The sequence below is a fragment of the Rhinolophus sinicus genome, chromosome 4 (assembly GCF_057876585.1).
Source record: "Rhinolophus sinicus isolate RSI-liver-muscle chromosome 4, RSI-T2T, whole genome shotgun sequence".
In the NCBI taxonomy this organism is placed as follows: domain Eukaryota; kingdom Metazoa; phylum Chordata; class Mammalia; order Chiroptera; family Rhinolophidae; genus Rhinolophus; species Rhinolophus sinicus.
In genome coordinates this window covers 111,210,367-111,234,233 of record NC_142504.1, presented here as the reverse complement: position 1 = coordinate 111,234,233, position 23,867 = coordinate 111,210,367, and the positions used below count along the sequence as shown (strand labels likewise).

The 23,867-nt window shown below is 42.4% G+C and overlaps 1 protein-coding gene and 1 long non-coding RNA gene across 4 annotated transcripts in view; one reads left to right on the top strand and one right to left on the bottom strand.

The window, feature by feature from the left end:
* Positions 1-13,884, bottom strand: part of LOC141573128 (uncharacterized) — a 215,594-nt gene extending 201,710 nt beyond the window's left edge. For both annotated transcript variants that reach the window (XR_016021209.1, XR_016021210.1), the window contains exons 1-2: positions 13,763-13,884; positions 11,923-12,018 (exon numbers count right to left, since the gene is read on the bottom strand). This is a non-coding gene — a long non-coding RNA (uncharacterized LOC141573128). The remainder of the gene's footprint in view (positions 1-11,922; positions 12,019-13,762) is intronic.
* Positions 13,885-14,290: 406 nt separating this feature from the next.
* DSEL (dermatan sulfate epimerase like) lies at positions 14,291-23,483 on the top strand. 2 transcript variants are annotated; one of them, XM_019729340.3, is made up of 2 exons: positions 14,291-14,429; positions 15,244-23,483. In XM_019729340.3, exon 2 carries the CDS (start codon positions 16,133-16,135, stop codon positions 19,769-19,771), a length of 3,639 nt encoding a protein of 1,212 aa, XP_019584899.3. In that variant the 5' UTR covers positions 14,291-14,429; positions 15,244-16,132; the 3' UTR covers positions 19,772-23,483. The 2 variants fall into 2 exon arrangements, with proteins under 2 accessions (XP_019584899.3, XP_088654160.1); XM_088798034.1 differs by having other exon boundaries at positions 14,306-14,429; positions 15,248-23,483.
* The last annotated feature ends 384 nt before the right edge of the window (positions 23,484-23,867 follow it).

The following is a 23,867-nucleotide window of genomic DNA, read 5'->3' as shown; positions in this document are numbered from 1 at the left end:
GGGGCTCATAAAGTACTTTCTGTATTTCACTATATATGCTACAACAAAGTCTGATTATTTGAGGTAACTTGAAGATGTCAACAATTTTTGTAAAATAAAAGATTCTAGATGACAGTGATATAAAACTATTTTTAAATATCCTCATATTATTTAATGATAGATCACATACAAAATATTCATAGGATTTTTAATTTTATTTTTGATTACGAAAAACATAATATTTGCATAATTCATATTTTATAAATTTAATTTTACACTGTTTTTCGCTTCTTTTAAAAAAAAAAATTTGGAGGAAGGGGCACAGGACTTTATTGGGGAACAGTGTGTACTTCCAGGCCTTTATTTTCCAAGTCAAGTTGTTGTCCTTTCAATCTTAGTTGTGGAGGGTGCAGCTCAGCTCCAGGTCCAGTTGCCGTTGCTAGTTGCAGGGGGCACAGCCCACCATCCCTTGCGGGAGTCGAACCGGCAACCTTGTTGTTGAGAGGATGTGCTCCAACCAACTGAGCCATCTGGGAGCTCAGCTATTTTTCTCTTAAGTTTATTATCTGTGCCAAGGTTTGAAGGCAATAGTCATATAATGCTAACCAAATAGTGGAATTATATAGAAGCACTTTTTAAAAACAAAATTGATTCACACAAATCTGTTTTCTGTTAGCTTCCAAATAACTGGTATGGTTGCAGAAAAAGATGATTATCTTAAAAGCAAAGAATTTTGTTTAATTAAAAAAAATATGTATGAATGCAGTTTTCCTCAAGGTTCTCTGACTAATTATTTGTTTCTCATTCACTTGACTTTTTAAATCTATTTAATTTCACTGATATCTAAAACTCTTAGATCTTCAAAAGGGCAAAGTGATGTAATTAAATCAACAGTAAAGGTCATGTGATTCACTTAAATTATAGATTAACAAGTCTTGTATATGGAAAAAGAATGTATGTGGAAAAATGAGGAAATTATTTTTTTTAATCTTTGCTGCAGTCTTTTGATTATATAATACAAAGGTTTTAAAACTTTAAACAGCAATGTAAAAATAAACTGGAATAAAATATTGGAAACTATTGAACTACAGTGGGTTTCATGCTTTAAAAATAATACATACTTAAGAAGCAAAAATGAGTCCAAATTAAATGCACATTGAATAATACCATTCATAGCACAAGTATGAAATGCAAAGATAATGGCATCTGAAAAAATTAATAGAAATTAGGTTAAATAAATGAATGGGGGGAAAGTGATCATTCAGAGCCATTTATAAATCCTCTAAGATTTCTTCTTAAATTATATACTTAAGAAGTTTCTAATTCCTGATTTTAAATTACTTTATAAGACAGAAGAACAGTTTAAAGGTAGGAGAATAATAATATAAATTCAGTTCAAGAAATGCCTCGCTTCTCATGAGATGAAGGGACTCTGTATCTAACAGCTTAGTTAAAAAGAAAGGGTTCCCTATGGGCAGCTGGATGGCTCAGGGAGTTAGAACAAGAGCTCTGAACAACCGGGTTGCCGGTTCCAGTCCCACATGGGCCAGTGAGCTGCGCCCTGTGTAACTAGACTAAAGACAATGAGCTGCTGCTGAGCCCCCTAGAGGGGCAGCCTGATGGCTCAGTTGGTTAGAGCAGGAGCTCTCAACAACAAGGTTGTTGGTTCAATTCCCACATGGAATGGTGGGCTGTGCCCCCTGCAACTAAAGATTGAAAACTGCAACTGGCCTTGGAGCTGAGTTCCGCCCACCACAACTAGATTGAAGGACAACGACTTGACTTGGAGCTGATGGGCCCTGGAAAAACACACTGTTTCCCAATATTCCCCAAATAAAAAAAAAGGAGAAAAAAAAAGGAAAACAAAATGAAAGGGTTCTCTGTTATTGTGAAGATCTTCCTTTGGCAACTGTCCTTTTCTCCTCCACTAAATATAAGTCTATTTATAATTCACCTAAAAGAGACTATAAACAAGACATATGTGAAAAATAATTTCGGCTTCACAGATGACCTTTCGCTCCTTCCTCTTGACCTCACCAGGCAGACTCTCATTAGCATGAGCTCTAAACCAGGGTCCAGACTGCCTCTCTAACATGAGATGCTAGGTCCTGGCAGGTCTAATGATAAATTACTGTAGTGCAAGGCAACTTCCTTTTTATAGGTAGGACAACTTTGGGGTCTCCACATCTTTCTGTTAAAATGGTATTCCTATCCCTTTAGGTAGTGTACTAATTAATGACAGAAGAGTAATAGTAAATCTTTGTGCATGCAGTGTACATGCTAAATCACATTAAGGATGGTGTTAAAATTGATTTTAAGGGAAACAATAAAAGCTAATCTACATGAGGGTGAAATTCCTTTTTTAAAGTAGCATTAATTACAGAACATAAGCAGTTAATAAACCTAAGTGTTATCTATTCTTTAGAAAAAACAGTTGAATTAATGTTTGGATGTTCCGCATCTAATATTTTTCTAATATTTGCAGCATTCTTTATCAAGGAATCTTTTACATAAGGATTATTTCTCCCTGTTTAATGGAATAGAAAACCTAATATTTAATCTACTTTCAATGTACTATTTAATATAAAATTTATTAAATATACTTGATAAACCAGTAACTGGATTTAAGTTTAACCTGTGGCCCAACACTTAGCATCTAAATTAAATGGTCCCAACTTTGTCACTCTGTTCCTGTTTCTAGACAAGAGGTGTGTTTTAAAAAGACAGAAAACGTCATGTTTTAACATTATTCATCACTTAAGTGTCTCCTCCTTTTTGTTTAGTTCTGAGATACTATTACTGAGTATGCACGTGATTTATTGGTATAACTTCACATAAAATCTAGACTTGACTCTAGGATTATTTCTCCTGTTTTTGAAAAACACCTTTCCCTGTGAAATCATGCTATTCAACACTGTCACATTCTGCCCCTCCTTATTGTCTCACAGGAATTCCTCATCATCTGTAGACTATTCTAACCCATTTCCTGCAAACATCAGTACGGAGGAAACGTCCATGGCCTCCTAGCTTCTTGAGTTTCTCGTTCCATGAGCTGATCAACACCTGTGGTCATGCTCGGATCTCCTCATTACACAAAATTGCTAATTTCTACCTTCTTCTCTGGTTTTCCTGATGCTCCTCTTGTTTTGCCATAGCCTATTCTCCCCATGGGGGTCAGAGAGATTCTTCTGAAACGTAGTTGAGATCTTTCCAGGTCCTGCTCAAAATAGTCTCTTAGCTTCCCATCCCACCAGTGAGTCCTGAGCAGGGGCCACAAGCCATGCACTGACTGCTGCTCGGTTATTTCTTCAGGTCCCCAGGCCCACACGCACACGCCCCCGATGCCCTGGCTGCCTTGCTGTTCTCCCTCTCAGCGCTCCCGTCTCCAGGCCCAAGCACTAGCTGACCCATGGCCTCAAACTCTCTTGTCTTGTTCCGTCACTTCATTGGGTCATTGCTCACCTATCACCCCTCACAGCGGTCTCTAAATTAGCATGCCAGTTTTATTTTCTTCTTCGCATTTCTGACAATGTGACATTATATGCCTATATGTATTTATTGTACTACTTGAAGGTACAATGAGCTTCCATGGGAGCAGGGGTTTTGTTTGGTTCAGTGGCCTAGCAGCGGCACTGAACCTAGCTAGCTGGAATGAACAGAAAATGTGAATGCAAAACAAAACAAAACAAAATTGAAACAACTAAGAGGAACAAAAAGAATCTTGCTTCCTGAAAATACCTCTTCTTCTTCCAGCTCACTTGCACTGCTGTTTCTCCTCTAAGGCCAGTTGTCAGCCACATTTGAACGTTCACCATATTCATAGGCAGCTAGATTAATGGAACCTCATTTCAGGAGCACCACAGCAAATACCACAGTCTCCTTTATTCTGTCCATGGCCAAATCTGATGTTGGATGGACTTTACAAACTGCTTTCTGCATGATGGAACCCACACAATTCACAGATAATAAGACAATCATTATTTGACATATTCAGGGGATAGAAGTGACAGAACTTGCTGAAAGCTAAATTATGGGGGATGGAGAGGCAAAAGATGACTGACATTCTAACCTGTGACTAAATGTATGTGACACTCCCTAAACTATAAGTAACGAAGATGATCAGGGGTTCTGCGTTCTCCCCAGGGAACTGGGAGACACAAAAACATGAAACTCTTTCTGTGTTCTCTCTCCTGATCTGGCTCTGGCCTCACCGTACCTCACTGAAGGTAATCTGGTTAAAAAGCAGGCATCCTGACTCCTGCCTCGGGAGACCCTGGACAGACACATCCTGTCCAGCTGCTCCCGGCTGTTCATCCCCAGAAATTGTGTGAGAAAATAAACGTGTGTTGGTTCTCGGCTGCCAAGTTTTGGGATAGTTTGTTGTGAAGCCAATGGATAACTAATATGCAAGCTAACGTTCTTCAAAATTGGCATGATATTTGGGCTCTTCTCCCGTCTGTTAAACCAGGTTCCATTTTTCTGAAGGTTAATTTTCTCCAATCTCTTTGGAACACACACACACACACACACACACACACACACACACACACATATATCTATATCTATCTATATAGATATAGATATATCTATATGTATCTATACATATCTATCTATCTATCTGTAGAATATATATAGAATATATATATATATATATATATATATATATATATATATATATATATATATTCGTTCCCGGACAGACAAATATATCTGGTAACATAATTATGCTTCTAATTCAGTTTAAATTTTATAAATGATATATCTTTGGAAATGATTCAAACATACATGTGCTTCACATATTTTTGCATAAGCAACGCATTTTACCATAGTTTGATTCCACCACAGTTCAATTCAATAAGAGTTAACTGAGTGAAAAGTGGCTGGCTGGAACTGCTGAGAATACAAGAAAAAGAAATACATGCAATGTCTGATCTCAAGGGCATAAGAGTTTAATTAGGTAGTTCTTCATACTTTAGTTGGTAAACTTAACAAAAGTGCAAATTCTCATGCATTCTCTTTCAAAAAGGACCTCTGGTGGACATAGACACCTATGTTTTTAAAAGGTTTCTGAAAGAATTTTGGTGCAAATGTACACTAGATAGTCCCTTGAAGAAAAAACTCTATTTTAAGATGCACATAGGATAGATATTTAGGAGTTAATTATTTTTTTAATCAGAAGAAGCACATCTAAAATATGTATCATTGGATTTGCTTAAATATATATTATATCATCAAAGACACAATAGTAAGACTGTAGATCTGCATTGAAAAAAATAAATAAAAGTAAAAACCTGGGATCTGGTCCCAGCTGTTGGTCTGTCTCTCTCTCACAAATTAGTTTACTTCACTGGGCCTCAGATGCTTTGCATGTAAAATAAGGGAAATGGATGAGATGTTTCCTTAAAATATTCTCAGTCTTTAAAATTAGACAAATTCAGAAAGCAAGTTGCTAGACACCACTGTAGTATTTTTTGTCACACTTTCCAAAGATAAGTTTCTGTCCTGAATTTCTTGTCCTCAGTGTTTTAGAAGCCAAACTGAGTTAATCACATATCATTCACATGATGGTTAAAAGCACTACATGAGAGGAAATATGTAAAATTGCTTTGAAACTATAAACGAGCCTTCATGGAGGATCCCCTCAGGTCTTCACCAGGGCTTTCTCTGCCTCTTCTCACTTAAAGTCCACAACTGCCCTATGCAGTTGCTAATCCTGCAATCCCAGTTTTACACATGAGGACATCTATATTTTCAAAAGTTATGTAAACAGCCCGATGTCTCAGAGCAACTTACAGTATAGCCTCAGAGCTTGGGTTCAAACTCAGGACCATCTCATGCCAAAGTCTGGGCAGAACCATAGCCTGTAAAAGCTGATATACACTAGGTGATCGTTAAGTCACACCATGACAGGGAGAGAATCACTCTCCTTCTACTCCGGCATTTTCTAACCCGCACTGGGGATAGCAGTCACTTGATGTACCTGCCAAGAACACAGAAACCCTGATTGCACCCCAGCCTGACTCTGCACTTCCAGCTGACGGAGTTATTAAGTGCCTTTGGTGATTCTTATCATCAAGCATTCCTGGTAAACATGGTTCCGTCCAAGACTTTTCTATTTATTGTGTTGAAAAGGATTATTAACGAAAGAGAGGATTTTCATTGTGCATTTTGGGTTTGACCAAATCCTCTGACAGAAAGCTTTGGCCTGGGGTTGAGGCATCTGCCAACAGCACAGCCTGCTTTTTCACACAGAACCTTCTCAATGGTCTGCTTTGCATCCAGCTGTGGGGAGAACAGCTCAGTCTCATCCCCCAGGGTCCCCAGATAAATAGCTAAACCACTACATTTGTTGTTTTTGAATTCCTTCATTGTCTATAGGAAGTCTCTGGCTAGCTGTGCTGGAAAGTCTGGAAACAGGTCAGCAAGAGCAGTTCCGGGATTCTTTTCTGTAGCCGTCAGCCAGCTTCTCTGTGCCTGGCTGGGCTCCAGGTACTATCACAGAAGGGGTGCAGCTCTTGAAAAACACCAGCATCCAAGATTTCTGACAATGTGTAGGTTTTCACCGACCTTTCCCAGGTCCTGAGTCATTACCAATCACCCATCCTCATCAATTTAAATGTGCTTTTCAAAATAATGGTCAGCAAGATACAGAGGCTCTTTTAAAGACATTTAAATCTCATAAAGTAACGATTAAAATACAGAACACAATTGAAGCAATAATTCATACCTACTATGTCTTTTCTGTCCATAACATTAGATAAGCTCCATTTGGCTAGGATTTATATATATATATATATATATATATATATATATATATATATATATATATATATATATAATTCCTATAAAATTTTCCCAAACAGGTGCCTGACACGTGTATTATTGAGCATTGGTGAATATTGAATAAATAAAAGAAATAAAGTTTAACACATTTCTGCAGATACAAATATGATTGCTTGAATATATCATCAGTCTTTGTCTATTCCAGATTGAGAGGGATTGTAGCAGTAGATACCTTAACAGAAAGAATGCTTTTCTCTCCAGCATTAAAAAGGAAGTTGAATTCTTGGGGCAGAGTTGGGGGAACGGAAAATCAGAACATTAATTTTCAGTGCATCCTGCTTCTAAATCAGAAGTGAAAACCTTGCCGTTTATGATTTGCCTCCATCTCACAGATGTATGTTATTTAGACTTTGCAGTGTTTTCAAAAAAATTAAGACATTTAAAAAAATTTGGATCATTTCTTACACACACACACACACACACACACACAGATTGCTGGCTTTTCTCGAAAAATCAAGGAAACTACCTGGCTACATGGGGCCCTAAATTCCACAGGACAACAACCAACTGGCTGACTTCCCCCACACACGGTACCTCCTGACACAGTGTGGTACCACGGTTAGTGTGTAGTTTGTTTAGAGGGTTGCAACAGAAAGTCATTTGCACATCACACACACGTGATATGTGTCATTAGCATTAGCTATTATCATTAGCATTAGTACATTAATATCAGCATCAACATGACAATTACCTACCAACTCTGCATAGATCTGTGGCTGAGGACCCCGGAAATGAATGTTGTAGCACCTTTCTCCCTCCTTGGCTAGTTTCTTCTACAATATCAGCCAACAGACTTTCTGCAACAAAGCAGGTGCTCTCTACCTGTGTTATTCACTACTATAGCTATTACTCAGAAGTGGCTACTGAACACTGGAAATGTGGATAGTGCAATTAGGGAATTGAATTTTAATTTTATTGAACTTTAGTGAATTTTAATTGAACGAGCCACATGTGTCCCGTGGCTACTGCACTGGACAGCACAGCTCTATAACTTCACTCAAGCACACCTTTTCCTCCCCTCCCCATCAAACTCGCTTTCTGGCTCTGAAACAAATGTATGTTCTATTGCGAGTAGCTGGCAATATGTTAAAAAGGTTACCTCTCCAAAGGTAATTTGCCAATTTGGCATGATCAAAATGACATTTAAAAGTATGAATTCCTTTCATCCCCTTCCCCACCCTACCCCTATAATTCTAGGGTGGCGCCTCAGATCTCACGTCATGTATTTTTAACAAGGACTTCTGGGTGATCCTTACAATCAGGTAAATTTAATAAATTCTACCAAAGGAATGATTTTCAAAGAGGGGAAGGAACAAAGAGTCAGCATGTGCCGTGCAATGCTGGGCATTTCTAAACAACATATGCCAACCGCCCACCCTACCTTCCACTATCCTGCCCCCACTCAGCAAACATACCTCAAACACCAATCGTCACATCCACTGCTTCTTATACGTCTCTCAGTGGGAGCACAGCCCTCTGGTGGGTCATTGCAGAGTCAACACTTTTCAGGTGTGAGCCAGCTCTGTTCTCTTATGATGACTGATACCCTAACCCACAAATGTCAGCCTCTGTAGCAATGTTTGACTAGACTCTGAACTGCTTTCTCTGTGTGAGTCATGGCGGGACTCTGAACGTGCTATGCAATCATCTTTGCTCTCTTGAGACTTTGAACATGGAGTCCGAAAAGGGTCATTTATTTGTGTCTAATGGTAGAATCAAGGTGATATAAACTGGTGCTGAGGCTTTGCCATGCTCAGTCATATTTCCATGACAGATCTAGTAAAGCTGATCCTCAGAAAAAGAGAATAAGGAAGTAAAAGGCAGACGCAGGGAGAGCAGTCTCCTGGGCTAGGCTCAGTAGAGGAAGGAATCTAACTTCCAGTGAAGACATCTACTGAGGAATGTGCTGTAGGCTGGACCTTACTAGGTGACAGCGCTGAGCGGAGGTGGCTGATGAACATATACCAACCCCATCTGTCACATCTGCTCCACAGCTACACTCTCCCTGTTTTCTGGGGAATTCATAAATCACTGCAAGTTGGTCCCTCAAGGACCCAGGATAAACGCCTCTGCTACCTTCCACTTCATCGATTTGCTGCAAAAATGTGCAATACAAGTCCCACTGTTCCCAGCTTGTCTTAATTTTTCTCTCCTCTCTGTCTTACAAATCCTATTTACCCCACTCTCTCGCGTGTGAATGAACAATTAGCGTGTCAAATAATGAAACTAGCTGCTAAAGAGCTATCTGCATGTCTCTGGGTTATTCTGCAACACTTGCCACTAGTCAGTCCCCGGGCTCCTGCCAGCCTGACGATGTTTGTCACAGCGGCCAAATGGCCAAACGGCTCCTCAGAGACATACCCCCAGGTGTGCAGAGAAGAAGAATGAGAATCTTTGTCTTAGAACAGTGACTGTCAACTGTGCTGTGCGCCTCAAGGTGGAAGCTTTAAAAAGTGCAGATCACTGGGTCACACCCTTGGAGAGTCTCCATCCATAGGGCGGGGGCAGACTTGACAAACTAGCGTTTTTAATGGGATTTCTGAAACTGGTGGCCCAAAAATACTGCCGTAGAGGGAAACAATTCAGATAATAATAAAGGTGGTTAGGGTGTGCATGTGAGTCTGTGAGTGCGTGTGTGTGTGTGTGTGTGTGTGTGTGTGATGGGGCATGCTTTTTTTTAAACATCAGAATGGTATTTCTGATAATCCTAAGGTTACTTCTTCCCTTACTGTTTTGTAGTAATTGATTTACTGCCACTTGTGCCAGGTAGCCCAGCCGAGGCTTTTACATGAGGAGAAATAGCTGGGTTTAGGCATGTCTTTGGTCAAGCGAAAAGACCGAAGATGTTATCATGCACACATGATAAACAACAGAAAGCCAAGTGTGAACAAATGAAGTAAGGGCTGGCTCTGGAACAAACTGCAAAGAGGTGATCGAAAGCCCAGGAGATAATTCAGAACATGATTGGAATAATTACCAACATTTTGCACATAACCAACGTTTAGAACCAGTGGGCTCTGATGGGGTTTCTCACACTCAGCAGTATTGATATCCTGGGCTGGATAAGTCTCTGGTTGGGGGTAGGGGTGCGGTTGTCCTATGCACTGTAGGATGTTTAGCAGCGTCCCTGGCCTCTACCCACTACATGCCACCAGTTCCCTCATCCCCTAGTTGTGACAATCAAAAATTTCTCCAGTCACTGCCAACGGTCCCGTGAGGGGCAAAATGGCCCCAGGGTTGAGAATCAGTGGTATAAGGTGGGAGTGAGGGGGGCAGAACAAAAGCCCCATCATGTGTTCCCCTCATCAGTTTCACTTTCTCTAAAATTTTCCTTCATGGTAAAAGCAAAATGATATAAGCAGATGTGGTAGCAATAAACCTTCCCATTTATGAAGACAAGGTTTTAGTGCACTTCTGGGGAAACTTCTTTCTTTAGAACTTGGCTTTGGTATTTTAAAATTTTTATAAATCCAGTTACTGTCGAACAGGCTCTTGTACAGCTGGATAAACAAACTCAAGAAAGACTCTCAGCCACGTCTTCATTAGCACCTCTGTGGACAAAACCCCTGCCATTTTGAGATGTGGTGTATTCCGAACAACAGCAGAAAGAGTACTTCACGATTCCACTGCCAGCTTTAACTCTGTGCTTTTGTCTCTATTATTGGTATGGCTTATTACTGCTGCCCATTGTGCAATAAAATTGGCAGTTTAAGTTTGGTGTTTGTTTCCGTACAATCACAGCTGCTATCTCCCCACACTCTGAGGCAAACACTAATTCTAATGGTGCTCATGGATCTCTGTAACATACATCTCACCTGGGTAATTGGTTCATGAAATCTGCATCTGAGCACTCACAGCCAAAACCAGACCAAGGCAGGATTATGCTAAGGGAGGAGTAACAGTCACCCCCAGATGCAAACACCTGCCCGCTGCACAAGCCCCCACACTGGACACCTATGCGTGGTCAGGAGTTGAACGCACAGCAATTGGCTGTTGGATGTCTTTGGCCAGAATGACAGATCATGGATAGATAAGGTTTCAGTCGAGAGACTTTATGTAGTATCTTAGCTTGTTTTATTCCTTGCATTTTACCTCTCCATAAGGTGATGTAATAATGTTTACCTCGTGTTCTAAGGCTCAGAACTTGAAACGACCTATCTTAAGACACAAAACCCTTGCAGAAATCCTCCTTAAAATGCAGGCTAACATTCCAGTCTTTGGTGTCCCTTTAATTAAGTCACCCCAAGATATAGCTCCCACCACCGACTGAGCGGTAACGAACTTCACGGCGTGGTTGGGAGAAAATGACCTTCTGATTCTGCTCTTTAGATCAGAATGCCTTTTTCCTCTTGTGCCATAAAATAAGGGTGACGATTCAGGTTACCATTCAGCAGACACTCAACAAGAAGTGCCAGGTTCTGGGCTAGGTGTTGAAGAATTAAGGGGGAAAGAAAAGAAAAGAAATGAAGGAAGGAAGGAAGGAAAGAAAGAAGGATGGAAAGATGGAAGGAAGGAAAGAGGAAGGCAGCAAGGAAGACAGGCTCCTGCCTTGAGAATCTAGAAAGCATCATCTCTGTTCTCAGTGGCATGGCTGGTGGTTTGGTTGAAAGATGTTCAAATAAAGAAAACAGGTTTCTATAAGTGCTTTGGAATCACAAGTAAAATCTCGTGTAGATTTAAGATCTTTTTATATAGTGGGAAATCCCCAAAGCGATAGACTATACTGTTTCTTCCCTTATATTAAAATAAGATACTGCTCCAGGATTCTGAATTCAGCAGCTGTTGGTATATGTGTCTCTTGCCACACTCATAAAGGTTTTTAATGCACAATAACATAACATATAGCTCATCCCTTCTATGGTTGGATGCATTATTTATATCTAACTAACTTTGTACCGTCTTCGTGTGTGGAAGGAGCCGTAATTGGAGCTATCTTTTTTTAGTTCATAGGAAACAAGACTCTTCATTTTTCATAGTGCCATTTACCCTCCACCCTTTCTGACAATAATTAGAATCGTTCAGCTGTGGCTCCTGTTTTATTTCAATGCACTCACAACTGGGAGACGATGCTATTCATTGTGAATTAGCCTGAAAGCTTACCTGAACACGTTGAGAGGTGAGCGGTATCCCACAGCTTCGGGGCAGACGCATGGGGCTTAACTGCAGGCCACAATGTCTGTACCTGCATTCGTTCACCTGTAAAGTGAACATAATCACATTGATGTTAATAAATTTGTAAAAACCGCTTGCTTGGAAGTTAAAATATTCACCTAGCAGATGTCAGTGCTCACAATACTCTCCATGACTCACCTTCCTCTGTGCCGAAGCACTTGGGATCCACAGAATAAAAGAATCCCACCCACACATTTTGTTCTCAGTAATGGGTCTGCCTGCATATTTACTCAGGGTTTACCCACGCTAATTCCTAGGCACTTTCCAAAGCTCCTCCTTGCAGAAAATTATAGGAATCTTTGCAGTTGGGCTCCTCTTTCCCCTAACTCCACTCTCTCCCATAAATGACACTGGAAGCCATGGGTCATCTTCCTCCATCATGGGCCACACAGGGGGACAATCCAGACAACTGCAGGAAGTTCTGTCTCTGGAGTTCAGAGGAGGACCCTTGTTTCAGAGTGAACCTCAATGGAGGTGATAATGCTCTGTGTAAGTCCAACTGTTAGAGGTTCAACTCATTTCAAACACAGATACAGCACTTACAAAAGGCTGAGTAACTGCTCCTGGTGAGAAGGAGCTTTGACTAGGGCACAGGTGTGAGCCAAGGGAAATAGTAAGCACAAAACAAATGATCTAAGGGTTGGACACAGATACACATCAGAGTGCTGGAGTAATTTGTTCTGGCTAGGGAAACCTAGGAGGTATTTACAGGGGAATTCAAGCGTCTGAGATAAGAGTAGGATAATTAAGAGAATTTCAATAGTCAGAAAAATTTCAGATTGTAAGTGGGGGTGGTTGGGCAAAAGATGCTATGCAGTAAAGAATGGGATCAGCATAGTTACGAAAATGCCAAAGAAAACCTGGCCTTTTGGTTTGGGGTGGGATTCCCGAGGGGACAAAATATAGGAGTGAGGAGGAGATAGAGGCCACTTTTCCCTTCCAAGGTAAATTATTTTAAATGAATTCTGTTAGCAATGGTCTACTGTTTGGTTTTACTGGGAAGTGACCTAAGCAAGACGCTCATTTTTACCATTAAATGGGTATTTTTATCATACCACACATTTGTTCATTTTACGAAAATGGGACGTAGCAGGACATTGAAGGCATCACCAATCTCCACCTGAGGGATGGACTTGTTCGTTTGCATCGCTTCACATTTCACTGTATTCCTTCCAATTATTTGTGATAGTTGAGGTCAGAGCTTGGGCTGGCTCATGCGGACGGACGTGTAACCTATCAGTGAGTTCAATAGGCTGCGTACAACTGCATTCACAGCTGTTCTAGGATTTCCAAACCCTGGGAGTGCAACATGTGTCGCGGTACCGGAGGCACACTGTGTTCTCGCCGTGTGTTTTTACTGAAGTCCACTTTCCCTTTTTTTCTTTTTTTTAAATAAGAGGTTCCTTCCGCTGTTTGTCCCATACCTTCCCATATTTATACCGCCAGAGAAAGTGCTTCTATCCATAAAGCTGATAAGCCTTTTTTCTGTTTTCACCTGATCTCCAGCATCCGTGCTCCTGAATTCATTCTCGTATCACTCTGGCATACTGATGTTGCTTTTCTAAACGACAGGCACCTCAGCCAGACTGCCTCTCATTCCTTCCCTCCGCAGCCCTTGCGTTTCCTTAAGGGTGATCCCTGACTTCCCACAGCCTCATCCCGCCGCTTTTCCCATTTGTCATCAAGCCCAGCACCCCTTCCATCCTCCTCCCACCTCCGTTCTGTCCCAGCGGTCCTCCCCACCATCACCAAAAGGGAAAGAGCAGACCTTGGCCCGCGGGCGAGGTCTTCAGACACTCCCACTCCCAAATGTCCCCCTCCTGTCCCAGAGCGCGCGACCGCCGCTGCAGCCCGGAGCCAGCGCGCCGGCACCCGCGTGGTGAGGCTCGGGGATTGCGGGGCTCCGCCCGGCCCCGCCCCTTTCTGGTTCCCGCCCCGCCCCCTGCCCGGCTGCCCCCGTCAGCCTGTCTCTCTGCCCCCGCCCCCCGCCCTGATGCCCCGCCCCGGCCCCGCCCCCGCCTCGTTCCCGCTCCTCCCCCGGCCCGCGTCCCCGCATCTCGCTCTCCTCCGGCAGCGCGGCCGGAGCTGGCACCGAGGCACGGCGGCGGCGGCATCGCGGCTTGGGGACGCCGGCGCTCCGCTGGACACGGCGTCCCTGAGAGCGCCTGCCGCGCGCGGATCGGCGTCCCGCGGGCCCGGGCGGCCGGGGAACGGCCGGCGTCCCCCCAGGGCGGGCGTGTCCGTGCTGCGCGGGGCGGGGGCCGAGCGCGGGGCCGCAGCCTGTTGGAGCTTGTGGGGCTCCGGGCTGGGGGAGCGGGTCACCGTGCGGGGGCCCGCCGGCCCGGCTTCCTGTGCAGAGGACTTTTCTCGAACTCTCCACCTCTGCATCACTGGGGCCCAACGCTGCCAGGAGACCCTGTCCGGATCTGTCGAAGGTAAGTGGACGTGGCCATGTAGGGGTCTCTTGTCCCCAAACCACAGCCAGAGTTCGGGGGTGGGGACCGGAGCATGGGGGCGGCATGTTCGTAGGAAGCGCACTGAAAAAATGCAACAGGCGGGGCGGATCAGGAAACTCCTAGCGTTACTGTTCCCACAGAGAGGAGACTTGTCCAAGACTGAAACTTGGGCAGGTTCTGCAAATCCGAAGACGGGCAGAGGCGAAGCTGCTCCGTAAGTCTGGGTCTGAGCTCCCTCTGGTGGCTCCTTGTAAGGATGGGGAAGGAGGCTACAGGTGAGAGATGGGAGCCCAACTGCCTTTCGTTGCTCCCACACATTGTCGTGATTTCTCCTTTGACGAAAGTGACTGGTCTTAGCTCCCTCTTGCAAAGATTCCATGAAAGCTAAATGCTTCAGCCGGAATCAGAAAAGGTCCTTTCAACTTTGCTGTTTGTCCCCGAGCCCTTTGTGACCAAAAGAACGAGAATGATAGCAGGACTCATCTCTGTGTTAAGGGTATTTGAATAAAAATATTTTCAGTGACGAAAGCAAGCCACAGTTAAAAATAAATACTGTTGGGAAAGTTAGATCTTGTAGCTGCTTGTCATCTGCCACTATTCATTGTTAGCCTAATGTGTGTACATTTAAAAGTATAAAGAAAAAAAAGAATCACTTGAGCTAACTTAGATTATACATAATAGATTTTATTGTGATTCTGAAATGTCTGTCAAGTAGGACATTTAATTCATCAGTTTATATCCACTCCCAGCATACCTGTAGCCTCAGAGAATTTCTTTTTTTCCTCCCTGCCAGAAAGGAGTGTCATGAGAAAGGAACAGAAAAGAGACGTCGTTCTTGGTGAAAGGGGAGTTTGCTTTCCCAGTTGGTGGTTACTTCATGACCGGAAGAGAAGCACCTAGGTGGCTGAAGAGATTAGATTTTTCTAGCTGTGCAGATGAAGCTGATAAAAGAAGACATGGACGTGCTTTCTCTGGGTCATAGTAGGCTGATGAGTAAGAAAGGCTGAAAAAGACAGATTTGGAATGAGGGCAGGAATTTTGAGTTTTTTGAAACTAAGGAGGACTGTGCCCACTGTTGAGGCTGTTTTTCTCCCAAAATGGAAGAAGAAAAAATTCTGAAAGCAAGAAGTGTAAAAAGTTGAGAGGAATAACAACCGAGCCCACTCCAAGAATTTTAGTCCTCGTCACCTTCTCTGGGCAAACACACACAAGGGCATCAGACATGTTTGGTGATCACACTGCAGGGGATGGTGTCCTGTGCGAGGAATGACTTCTTCATTTGGATTTTGGAGTGCTTTTTCTTTTCTGTACAATGTGTGTGTTGACTCTTCCTGTTAGATAGATTTATGCAAAGGAAATAAATCCTGAATTCATAGTATATTTGACTCACTATAGCAGTGTTCGCTGTGTGATATGGAAAAACTAGACTTTTTAACATTCCTTGAAGTTTTATTGGAAGCAAAACTGTGCCAGGGAAATAGATACACAGTGTAAGTTTTCTCTTTTTGGCAACTGCACTTGCTTTGAATGAGCCGAATGTCAGCTGGATTTCACAGCATAAGCGATTTATAGTCTTTGTTTTATCAAGGCCTTAAATGTATGTTTTATACAAAGCAGCTGGGAAACACATTGAACACTCTGTTTGACATGAATGCATAAGGAAAGGAAATCCCCGATGGATCATGGCGTTAATGTTTACAGGACATTTCTTATTTTTAGCATTAGTGATGTTTGCTTTCTCTACTTTTGAGGAATCTGTAAGCAATTACTCTGACTGGGCAGTTTTCACAGATGATCTAGATCAATTTAAGACGCAGAAGGTGCAAGATTTCAGACCCAGCCAAAAGCTGAAGAAAAGTATGCTTCATCCAAGTTTATATTTTGATGCCGGAGAAATCCAAGCAATGAGACAAAAGTCTCGCACAAGCCATTTGCATCTTTTTAGAGCGATCAGAAGTGCAGTGACAGTGATGCTGTCCAACCCGACATACTACCTACCTCCACCCAAGCATGCTGATTTTGCTGCCAAGTGGAATGAAATTTACGGGAACAATCTGCCTCCTTTAGCACTGTACTGTTTGTTATGCCCAGAAGACAAAGTTGCCTTTGAATTTGCCTTGGAATATATGGACCGGATGGTTGGCTACAAAGACTGGCTAGTTGAGAACGCTCCAGGGGATGAGGTCCCAGTTGGCCATTCCTTAACAGGTTTTGCCACTGCCTTTGACTTTTTGTATAACTTATTAGATGATGCTCGAAGACAAAAATACCTGGAAAAAATATGGGTGATTACTGAGGAAATGTATGAGTATTCCAAGGTCCGCTCATGGGGCAAACAGCTTCTCCATAACCACCAAGCTACTAATATGATAGCATTACTCACTGGGGCCTTGGTGACGGGGGTGGAGAGAGGATCTGAAGTAAATTTATGGAAACAGGTCGTGGTAGATGTGATGGAAAAGACGATGTTTCTGTTGAATCATATTGTCGATGGCTCTTTGGATGAAGGTGTGGCCTATGGAAGCTACACAGCTAAATCAGTCACACAGTATGTTTTTCTGGCCCAGCGCCATTTTAATATCAACAACTTGGATAATAACTGGTTAAAAATGCACTTTTGGTTCTATTACGCTACCCTTTTACCAGGCTTTCAAAGAACTGTGGGGATAGCAGATTCCAACTATAATTGGTTTTATGGTCCAGAGAGCCAGTTGGTTTTTTTGGATAAGTTCATCTTAAAGAATGGAGCGGGAAATTGGTTAGCTCAGCAAATTAGAAGGCACCGACCTAAAGACGGCCCGATGGTCCCCTCCACTGCCCAGAGGTGGAGTACTCTTCACACTGAATTCATCTGGTATGATCCCCAGCTCACCCCACAGCCTCCTTCTGAATACGGTACTGCGAAAATGCACACGTTCCCTAACTGGGGTGTTGTCACTTACGGGGCTGGGTTACCAAATACACAGACCAACACCTTTGTGTCCTTTAAATCTGGGAAGCTAGGGGGTCGAGCTGTGTATGACATAGTTCATTTTCAGCCATACTCCTGGATCGATGGGTGGAGAAGCTTTAACCCAGGACATGAACATCCAGACCAGAACTCATTCACTTTTGCCCCCAACGGGCAAGTATTTGTGTCCGAAGCTCTCTATGGACCCAAGCTGAGCCACCTGAACAACGTACTGGTGTTTGCCCCATCGCCCACAAGCCAGTGTAACAAGCCCTGGGAAGGTCAGCTGGGAGAATGTGCACAGTGGCTCAAGTGGACCAGTGAGGAGGTTGGTGACGCAGCAGGGGAAATCATTACTGCCTCTCAGCATGGGGAAATGATATTTGTGAGTGGGGAGGCAGCCTCTGCCTACTCTTCAGCCATGAAGCTGAAAAGCGTGTATCGCGCGCTGCTTCTCTTAAACTCGCAGACTTTGTTAGTGGTTGATCACATTGAGAGGCAAGACGATTCCCCAATAAAATCTGTCAGTGCCTTCTTTCACAACCTGGATATTGATTTTAAGTACATCCCATACAGGTTTATGAACAGGTATAATGGTGCCATGATGGACGTGTGGGATGCACACTACAAAATGTTTTGGTTTGATCACCGTGGCAGCAGCCCCGCTGCTAGTATACAGGAAGCAGAGCAAGCCGCTGAGTTTAAGAAGCGGTGGACTCAATTTGTGAATGTTACGTTTCCGATGGAGTCCACACTCACAAGGATCGCGTATGTCTTTTACGGGCCGTATGTCAATGTTTCCAGCTGCAGATTTACTGATGATTCCAACTCTGGACTTCAGATTTCACTCAATGTCAATAATACTGAACACCTTGTTTCCATTGTCACTGACTATCATAACCTGAACACGAGATTCAACTACCTGGGATTTGGTGGCTTTGCCCATGTGGCAGGTCAGGGCCAAATAACCCGATTTGGTTTGGGCACTCAAGCAATAGCAAAGCCCATGAGACGTGATAGAGTTATTTTTCCCTTTGGATTTAAATTTAATATAGCGATTGGGTTGATTTTGTGCATTAGCTTGTTGATTTTAACTTTTCAGTGGCGGTTTTACCTTTCTTTTAGAAAGCTGATGCGATGGATCCTAATACTTGTTATTGCCTTGTGGTTTATTGAGCTGCTGGATGTATGGAGCACTTGTACTCAGCCCATCTGTGCGAAATGGACAAGGATGGAGGCTGAGCCAAGTGCTGAGTCTTTGTCTCCCCAAGGGCACCGCGTCGATCTTCCCGATGTCGTCATTACCTCACTTCCTGGTTCAGGAGCTGAAATTCTCAAACAACTTTTTTTCAACAGTAGTGATTTTCTCTACATCAGGGTTCCCACAGCCTACATGGATATCCCTGACACTGAACTTGAAATCGACTCGTTTGTAGATGCCTGTGAATGGAAGGCAGCTGATATCCGTAGTGTGCGTTTCCGTTTGCTGCGAGGCTGGTTGCAGTCTTTGGTCCACGACACGAAGCTGCATTTGCAAAACATTCATCTGCATGAACCCAGTCGGGGCAGACTGGCCCAATATTTTACAGTGAATAAGGACAAAAAAAGAAAATTGAAAAGGAGAGAGTCTTTGCCAGAACAAAGAAGTAGAATGAAAGGCGCCTTTGACAGAGATGCTGAATATATCCGGGCTCTGAGGAGACACCTGGTTTACTATCCTAGTGCCCGGCCTGTGCTCAGTTTAAGCAGTGGGAGTTGGACCTTAAAGCTTCATTTTTTCCAGGAAGTCTTGGGCGCTTCGCTGAGGGCGCTGTACATAGTAAGGGACCCTCGGGCATGGATTTATTCATTGCTTTACAGTAGCAAACCAAGTCTGTACTCTCTGAAGAATGTACCGGGGCACTTAGCCAAACTGTTTCAAGTAGATGGAGGGAAAGGCCGATGTAGCTCGAATGACGGCTACGCTCCTGAATATGAATCGTTAAGGAAAGAATTATCGAAATCCAAGTCGGATGCGGTCTCCCTGTTGGCTCATTTGTGGCTGGCAAACACAGAAGCAGCCCTGAGAGTAAACGCGGATTTGCTGCCGACCAGCTACCAGCTGATCAAGTTTGAAGACATTGTGCATTTTCCTCAGAAAACCACGGAAAGGATTTTTGCCTTTCTCGGAATTCCTTTGTCTCCTGCTAGTTTAAACCAAATATTGTTTGCCACCTCCACGAACCTTTTCTATCTTCCCTACGAAGGGGAAATATCACCAAGTAACACTAATGTTTGGAAACAAAACTTGCCTAGAGATGAAATTAGCCTGATTGAAAACATCTGTTGGACACTGATGGCCCGTCTAGGATATCCAAAGTTTATGGACTAAATGCTGCCGGTCAGCAGAGATTTGCACTAATACTCCCAGCCCAGTTTGTGGCCATGAATCAGAAGAGTGTGTTTATTCTCGTACTGCGTGTGTGTGTGTGTGTGTGTGTGTGTGAGTTACTTGCACAGAGATTATTTTAAAAGTAGGCACCATATTTGGCCTAGCAGGATTAATCTTTATGTCAACCCTCTTCCTTACCTTTGTTTCTGAATTTTTGTCCTGCTAAAATATTTCCACTACAGAGGTGTAGATGAAGTTATATTGTGGTCAGGGGAGGTAGGGAGGTTTTAAAGGTGTTTGTCTAACTCTCTCCTTCATCTGCAACTCTGCTGATCTGTCTTGGAACCTCAAACACTGCTAAAGGCCTTGCCATTGTTGATTTACCCAAGCATCCCTTCCTTTCGAGATGGACTACAAACATTCTTCTAACACATTTACCCTACACAAAAAAAGAAAAAAATCCTTTACCGTGTATCATGTTCAGCGATATCACTGGGGAAATAGTGAAAGCTCCTATCAGAACTCAGAACTATAGGATTCCTTCTGTAAAATACACAGGGGAATCCAGAGGGATTTTTTTTTTCTTTTTTTTTCAGGAACTGTTACTTACCTGAAACCCCTCCTTCAAGTTTTCTACTTTGAAGTAATAAGAAGTCAGTTTTTGAATAATCTGGATGCCAAGGGCTGGTGGAGACATTTTCGACCTGCTTGTCAGTTTAAAACTCTTTTTTTGCCTCGAAGCTACAGCTGCTCACCTTCACACCACTCCTACTCTGTCCTTTCTGTCACTGCCGTGCAAAACAATCCATAGTTACTAATTGCTAAACTCCCAATATTTGTGGGGATTTTTATCCCCCCCCCCCCCCCCCCCCCCATGATTCAGTTTGCATGAAAGCCTGACACAGATGTAGAATCCAATTTCTTTTTGTGGAACTATCACTGTATGACTCAAAGGAAGCACTGCCCCTTCTGCCAGTATTTTTTTAGCCTGGAATCAGAATTGGAAAACTGCCTGACTTATCTTGCCTCCCTTTGAATGAGACTGCCACAGACTGCCAGTGTCTGCAAAAGTCGAACGCAAATGGGAGATGATGTCAGAGGCATCTGTTTCCTTTACCATCTGCATCTTATTATAAATGTAGTCGTCACAAAATGTGGTTCATTTTCTTTTGGTAGGCTCTGAAATCAAAATGCTACCCCATTAAAAGCCAGTGGAGTAATTACAGTGTATTGGATGAAAACCATTAGGCAGTGTCGGGACTTGATGAAAATCTCTGTACAGATTGCTGTCTTCCTGATGTTTCAGACTGTCGTTCCCCCAAGCTCTCTAACACTTGGGAGTCTGTCATTCTGACCTAGATAAAAGTGGTTCTCTCTCAGTAGTTTGTTATTGTGTCAAAATGTGCCTCCAGAGTGATAAAGCTATGGATATGTTACATTCCAGTTAAACCTAACTTGGCCGTCATTATTTTTTCCCCATTCTGGTGTGAATACAGATTGCTCCTCCTCCCCCTATATTTACTGCTTCACAGAACTCTCACTGCTTTCTAACAGTGTCAAAATGAATGAAAATCATATTAATATAGGTTGAGAGGGCAACTGAACACCTGAATCTACACTGTTAATTTTCAAGGAAGATTCTTCCCATCTCGGTTATCAACAAGAATGTACAATTGCTTTGTGGGTGATAACACTATTTCCATTGTTGGTCAGAGTCTTCGTGTTTGCTTTCAATTCCCAGGATGTGTGATCTTGAATGAGATCCAATAAAAAGGCTTTGGGGTGGCAGAATATTACATCTGATCAAGGTAAGAATTGGAAATGTGTGCAGCAGGTAACCAAGAAGAAAGCAGGAGTTTTCCCACTGCCTCTCTTTTAAAATTGTACAGAAACACGCCCACAGGCAGAAAAGAGCCGGGCTGAGTATGTGGAGGAACTGGGGGGAGAGGTAGGGAATATAAAAACCTAGCAGTTCTGTGAATGAATATGGGGACGTATTATTATTATTGACAGCTGCAGATAGGGACACGCTTAACAAAATGATCTTCACAGGGTGTCCTAACTTGCACCCACACGTAGCAAAATCAAATTTCTGTCTCTGCTTCCCCACTGCCACCCCAAGGGAAAGTTTGCCGGAGGAGAGGACCTATTTGCAAATCCCTCTGTGAGATGTGTTTTCCGTGGGTGATGAATGTCACAGCCACCACACATGCACGAGTCTGTCACACTTGGGACCCCCTCCCATCATCTCAGTAGCTAAGGTGACTGACTCTCCCCAAACATCCAGTTCCTGTATCTTAGGGTATTATCCTAGGAAAAAATCGAATAGACTTCACTTATTTTTATTCTTATCTTGAAAATAAAACAATTATCAGGATGTGACACTTTCAAAGGAAACACTTATAAAATGTCTGTGAAATCAATCCCGTTCTTCATTAACTTCCCCAAACTTAGACCCAATTGGGATAAAAGCTTCTGTTAAAATATGAGCATTTAAATCTTGAGACTTTCAAAGTACATGGTAATTTTGCGGATGAAATTAATACAAGTAAATATACTGGTAGTAATCTGGTGAAATAATGCAGATTACTCACGATGAAATAGGCCATATCCAGAGTTGAATTTACTGTAATGAAAATTCCAGGAAGGATAGGAAATGGGAGAATCTATTCAGGACGAGGAAGATAAATCTATAAATATGTTATAATTTATAGAAACCTAGAGAGGAACACATTTTAAGGAGATGATACAAGAATCACACACATTAGTCCTAGACGCCATGCATTAGACATTTGATTAGCTGGTTTATTAGAAGAATTAGTAAATACCAGACAAGAATGGGATAATTATGTCAAATCCCCAAGGCATGGCAGAAGACCCACCCTCAGCAAATATATTCAAAGAAAGAACCTGTCCACACACACTGGTATGTTTTGAAATGCTACCCCTCCTCTCCCACACTCACTTTTGATTGTCGTCGTTTATCAACAGAGGTTTGATGCATTCAAAACAGAACCTAGACATTCTTGATGTATAAAGTATATCACATTCAATTGAGTAGATATTAAGAGCAGTTCTTAAATTGCTATGTTTGATTGGCTTGATTAACCGATAATTAGAAGAATATTCACTGATTAACTTAGGGAAAGCTTAATAGAAGGCAATATGTTCTAGAGGTAAGAAAGCTGAGTATTTTAAGACCTATCAAGGAAGGGAGCTTAATATTCTAAGATATATCGAAGAATTTAATATGTGAGCTATTTACTGCTTATTTTAATGACCAAAAATATGTTTACTATATTTAAACAGCTGCTAAGGCCATTTATTTTTTCAGTACTTGACTAGTATCATTTCCCTTCACATTGGAAGAAAAATCCAAATAATATTTTAAGAACTTAATGAGTAATTTTTTTTTTTTGCACAAAAGATAGGAACTTCAATAAATGCTAACATTCTCTAACTTGTAAATACTTGAGCTATAATTTATATGAGCTTATGTTATGTTTAGTCCCCAAACATGTCTAATTGATTCTGTTTCTAAAGATGGGTTCAACTAAGGCTTCCAAACCATGGAGTTTTTTGTTTTTTTTTCTTTAACACTTTCTAGTTAGGCCACAAAGAAACCATATACTGACGATCATAACCTAGTTTATTGGAACTATATGTATAACAAGACTCCTCTATCCATAAATAAATACAAATCTGAAAGCAACTTGGCTGTGGTTGGGAGAATTTGTAACAGCCCTCTACTTTAGGTTTTGGGTGACTGTGCTAGGATTTTGTGTGGAGCCCAGAAGGCAGAAGATGGGGAATGTGGGACAAGATGAATATTGACGCGCAGTCTCACAATTGCAGCCACTAAACTTCCAGCCTCCAGGGCTGGATAAGGCTTGCCTCTGCTGCCCTAATTTAACTTCAAGTCTTGTCCCTGACATACACTCAGTCAATTTTATTCTCCTACGTACATCGTCCCCTCTCACTAAATGGCAAGAACACCCCATACTACTGATATGTACTGGGCTCTCCGTCTGCTGCTCCTGCCACTGGTAGGTAAAGTGTCCATTCAACCCTGATAGCACTAAAAAGAGGATTCATA

Bases quoted from the DNA above. Each gene is read 5' to 3' on its own strand.
- DSEL (XM_019729340.3), top strand. From the start codon at position 16,133: ATGGCGTTAATGTTTACAGGACATTTCTTATTTTTAGCATTAGTGATG.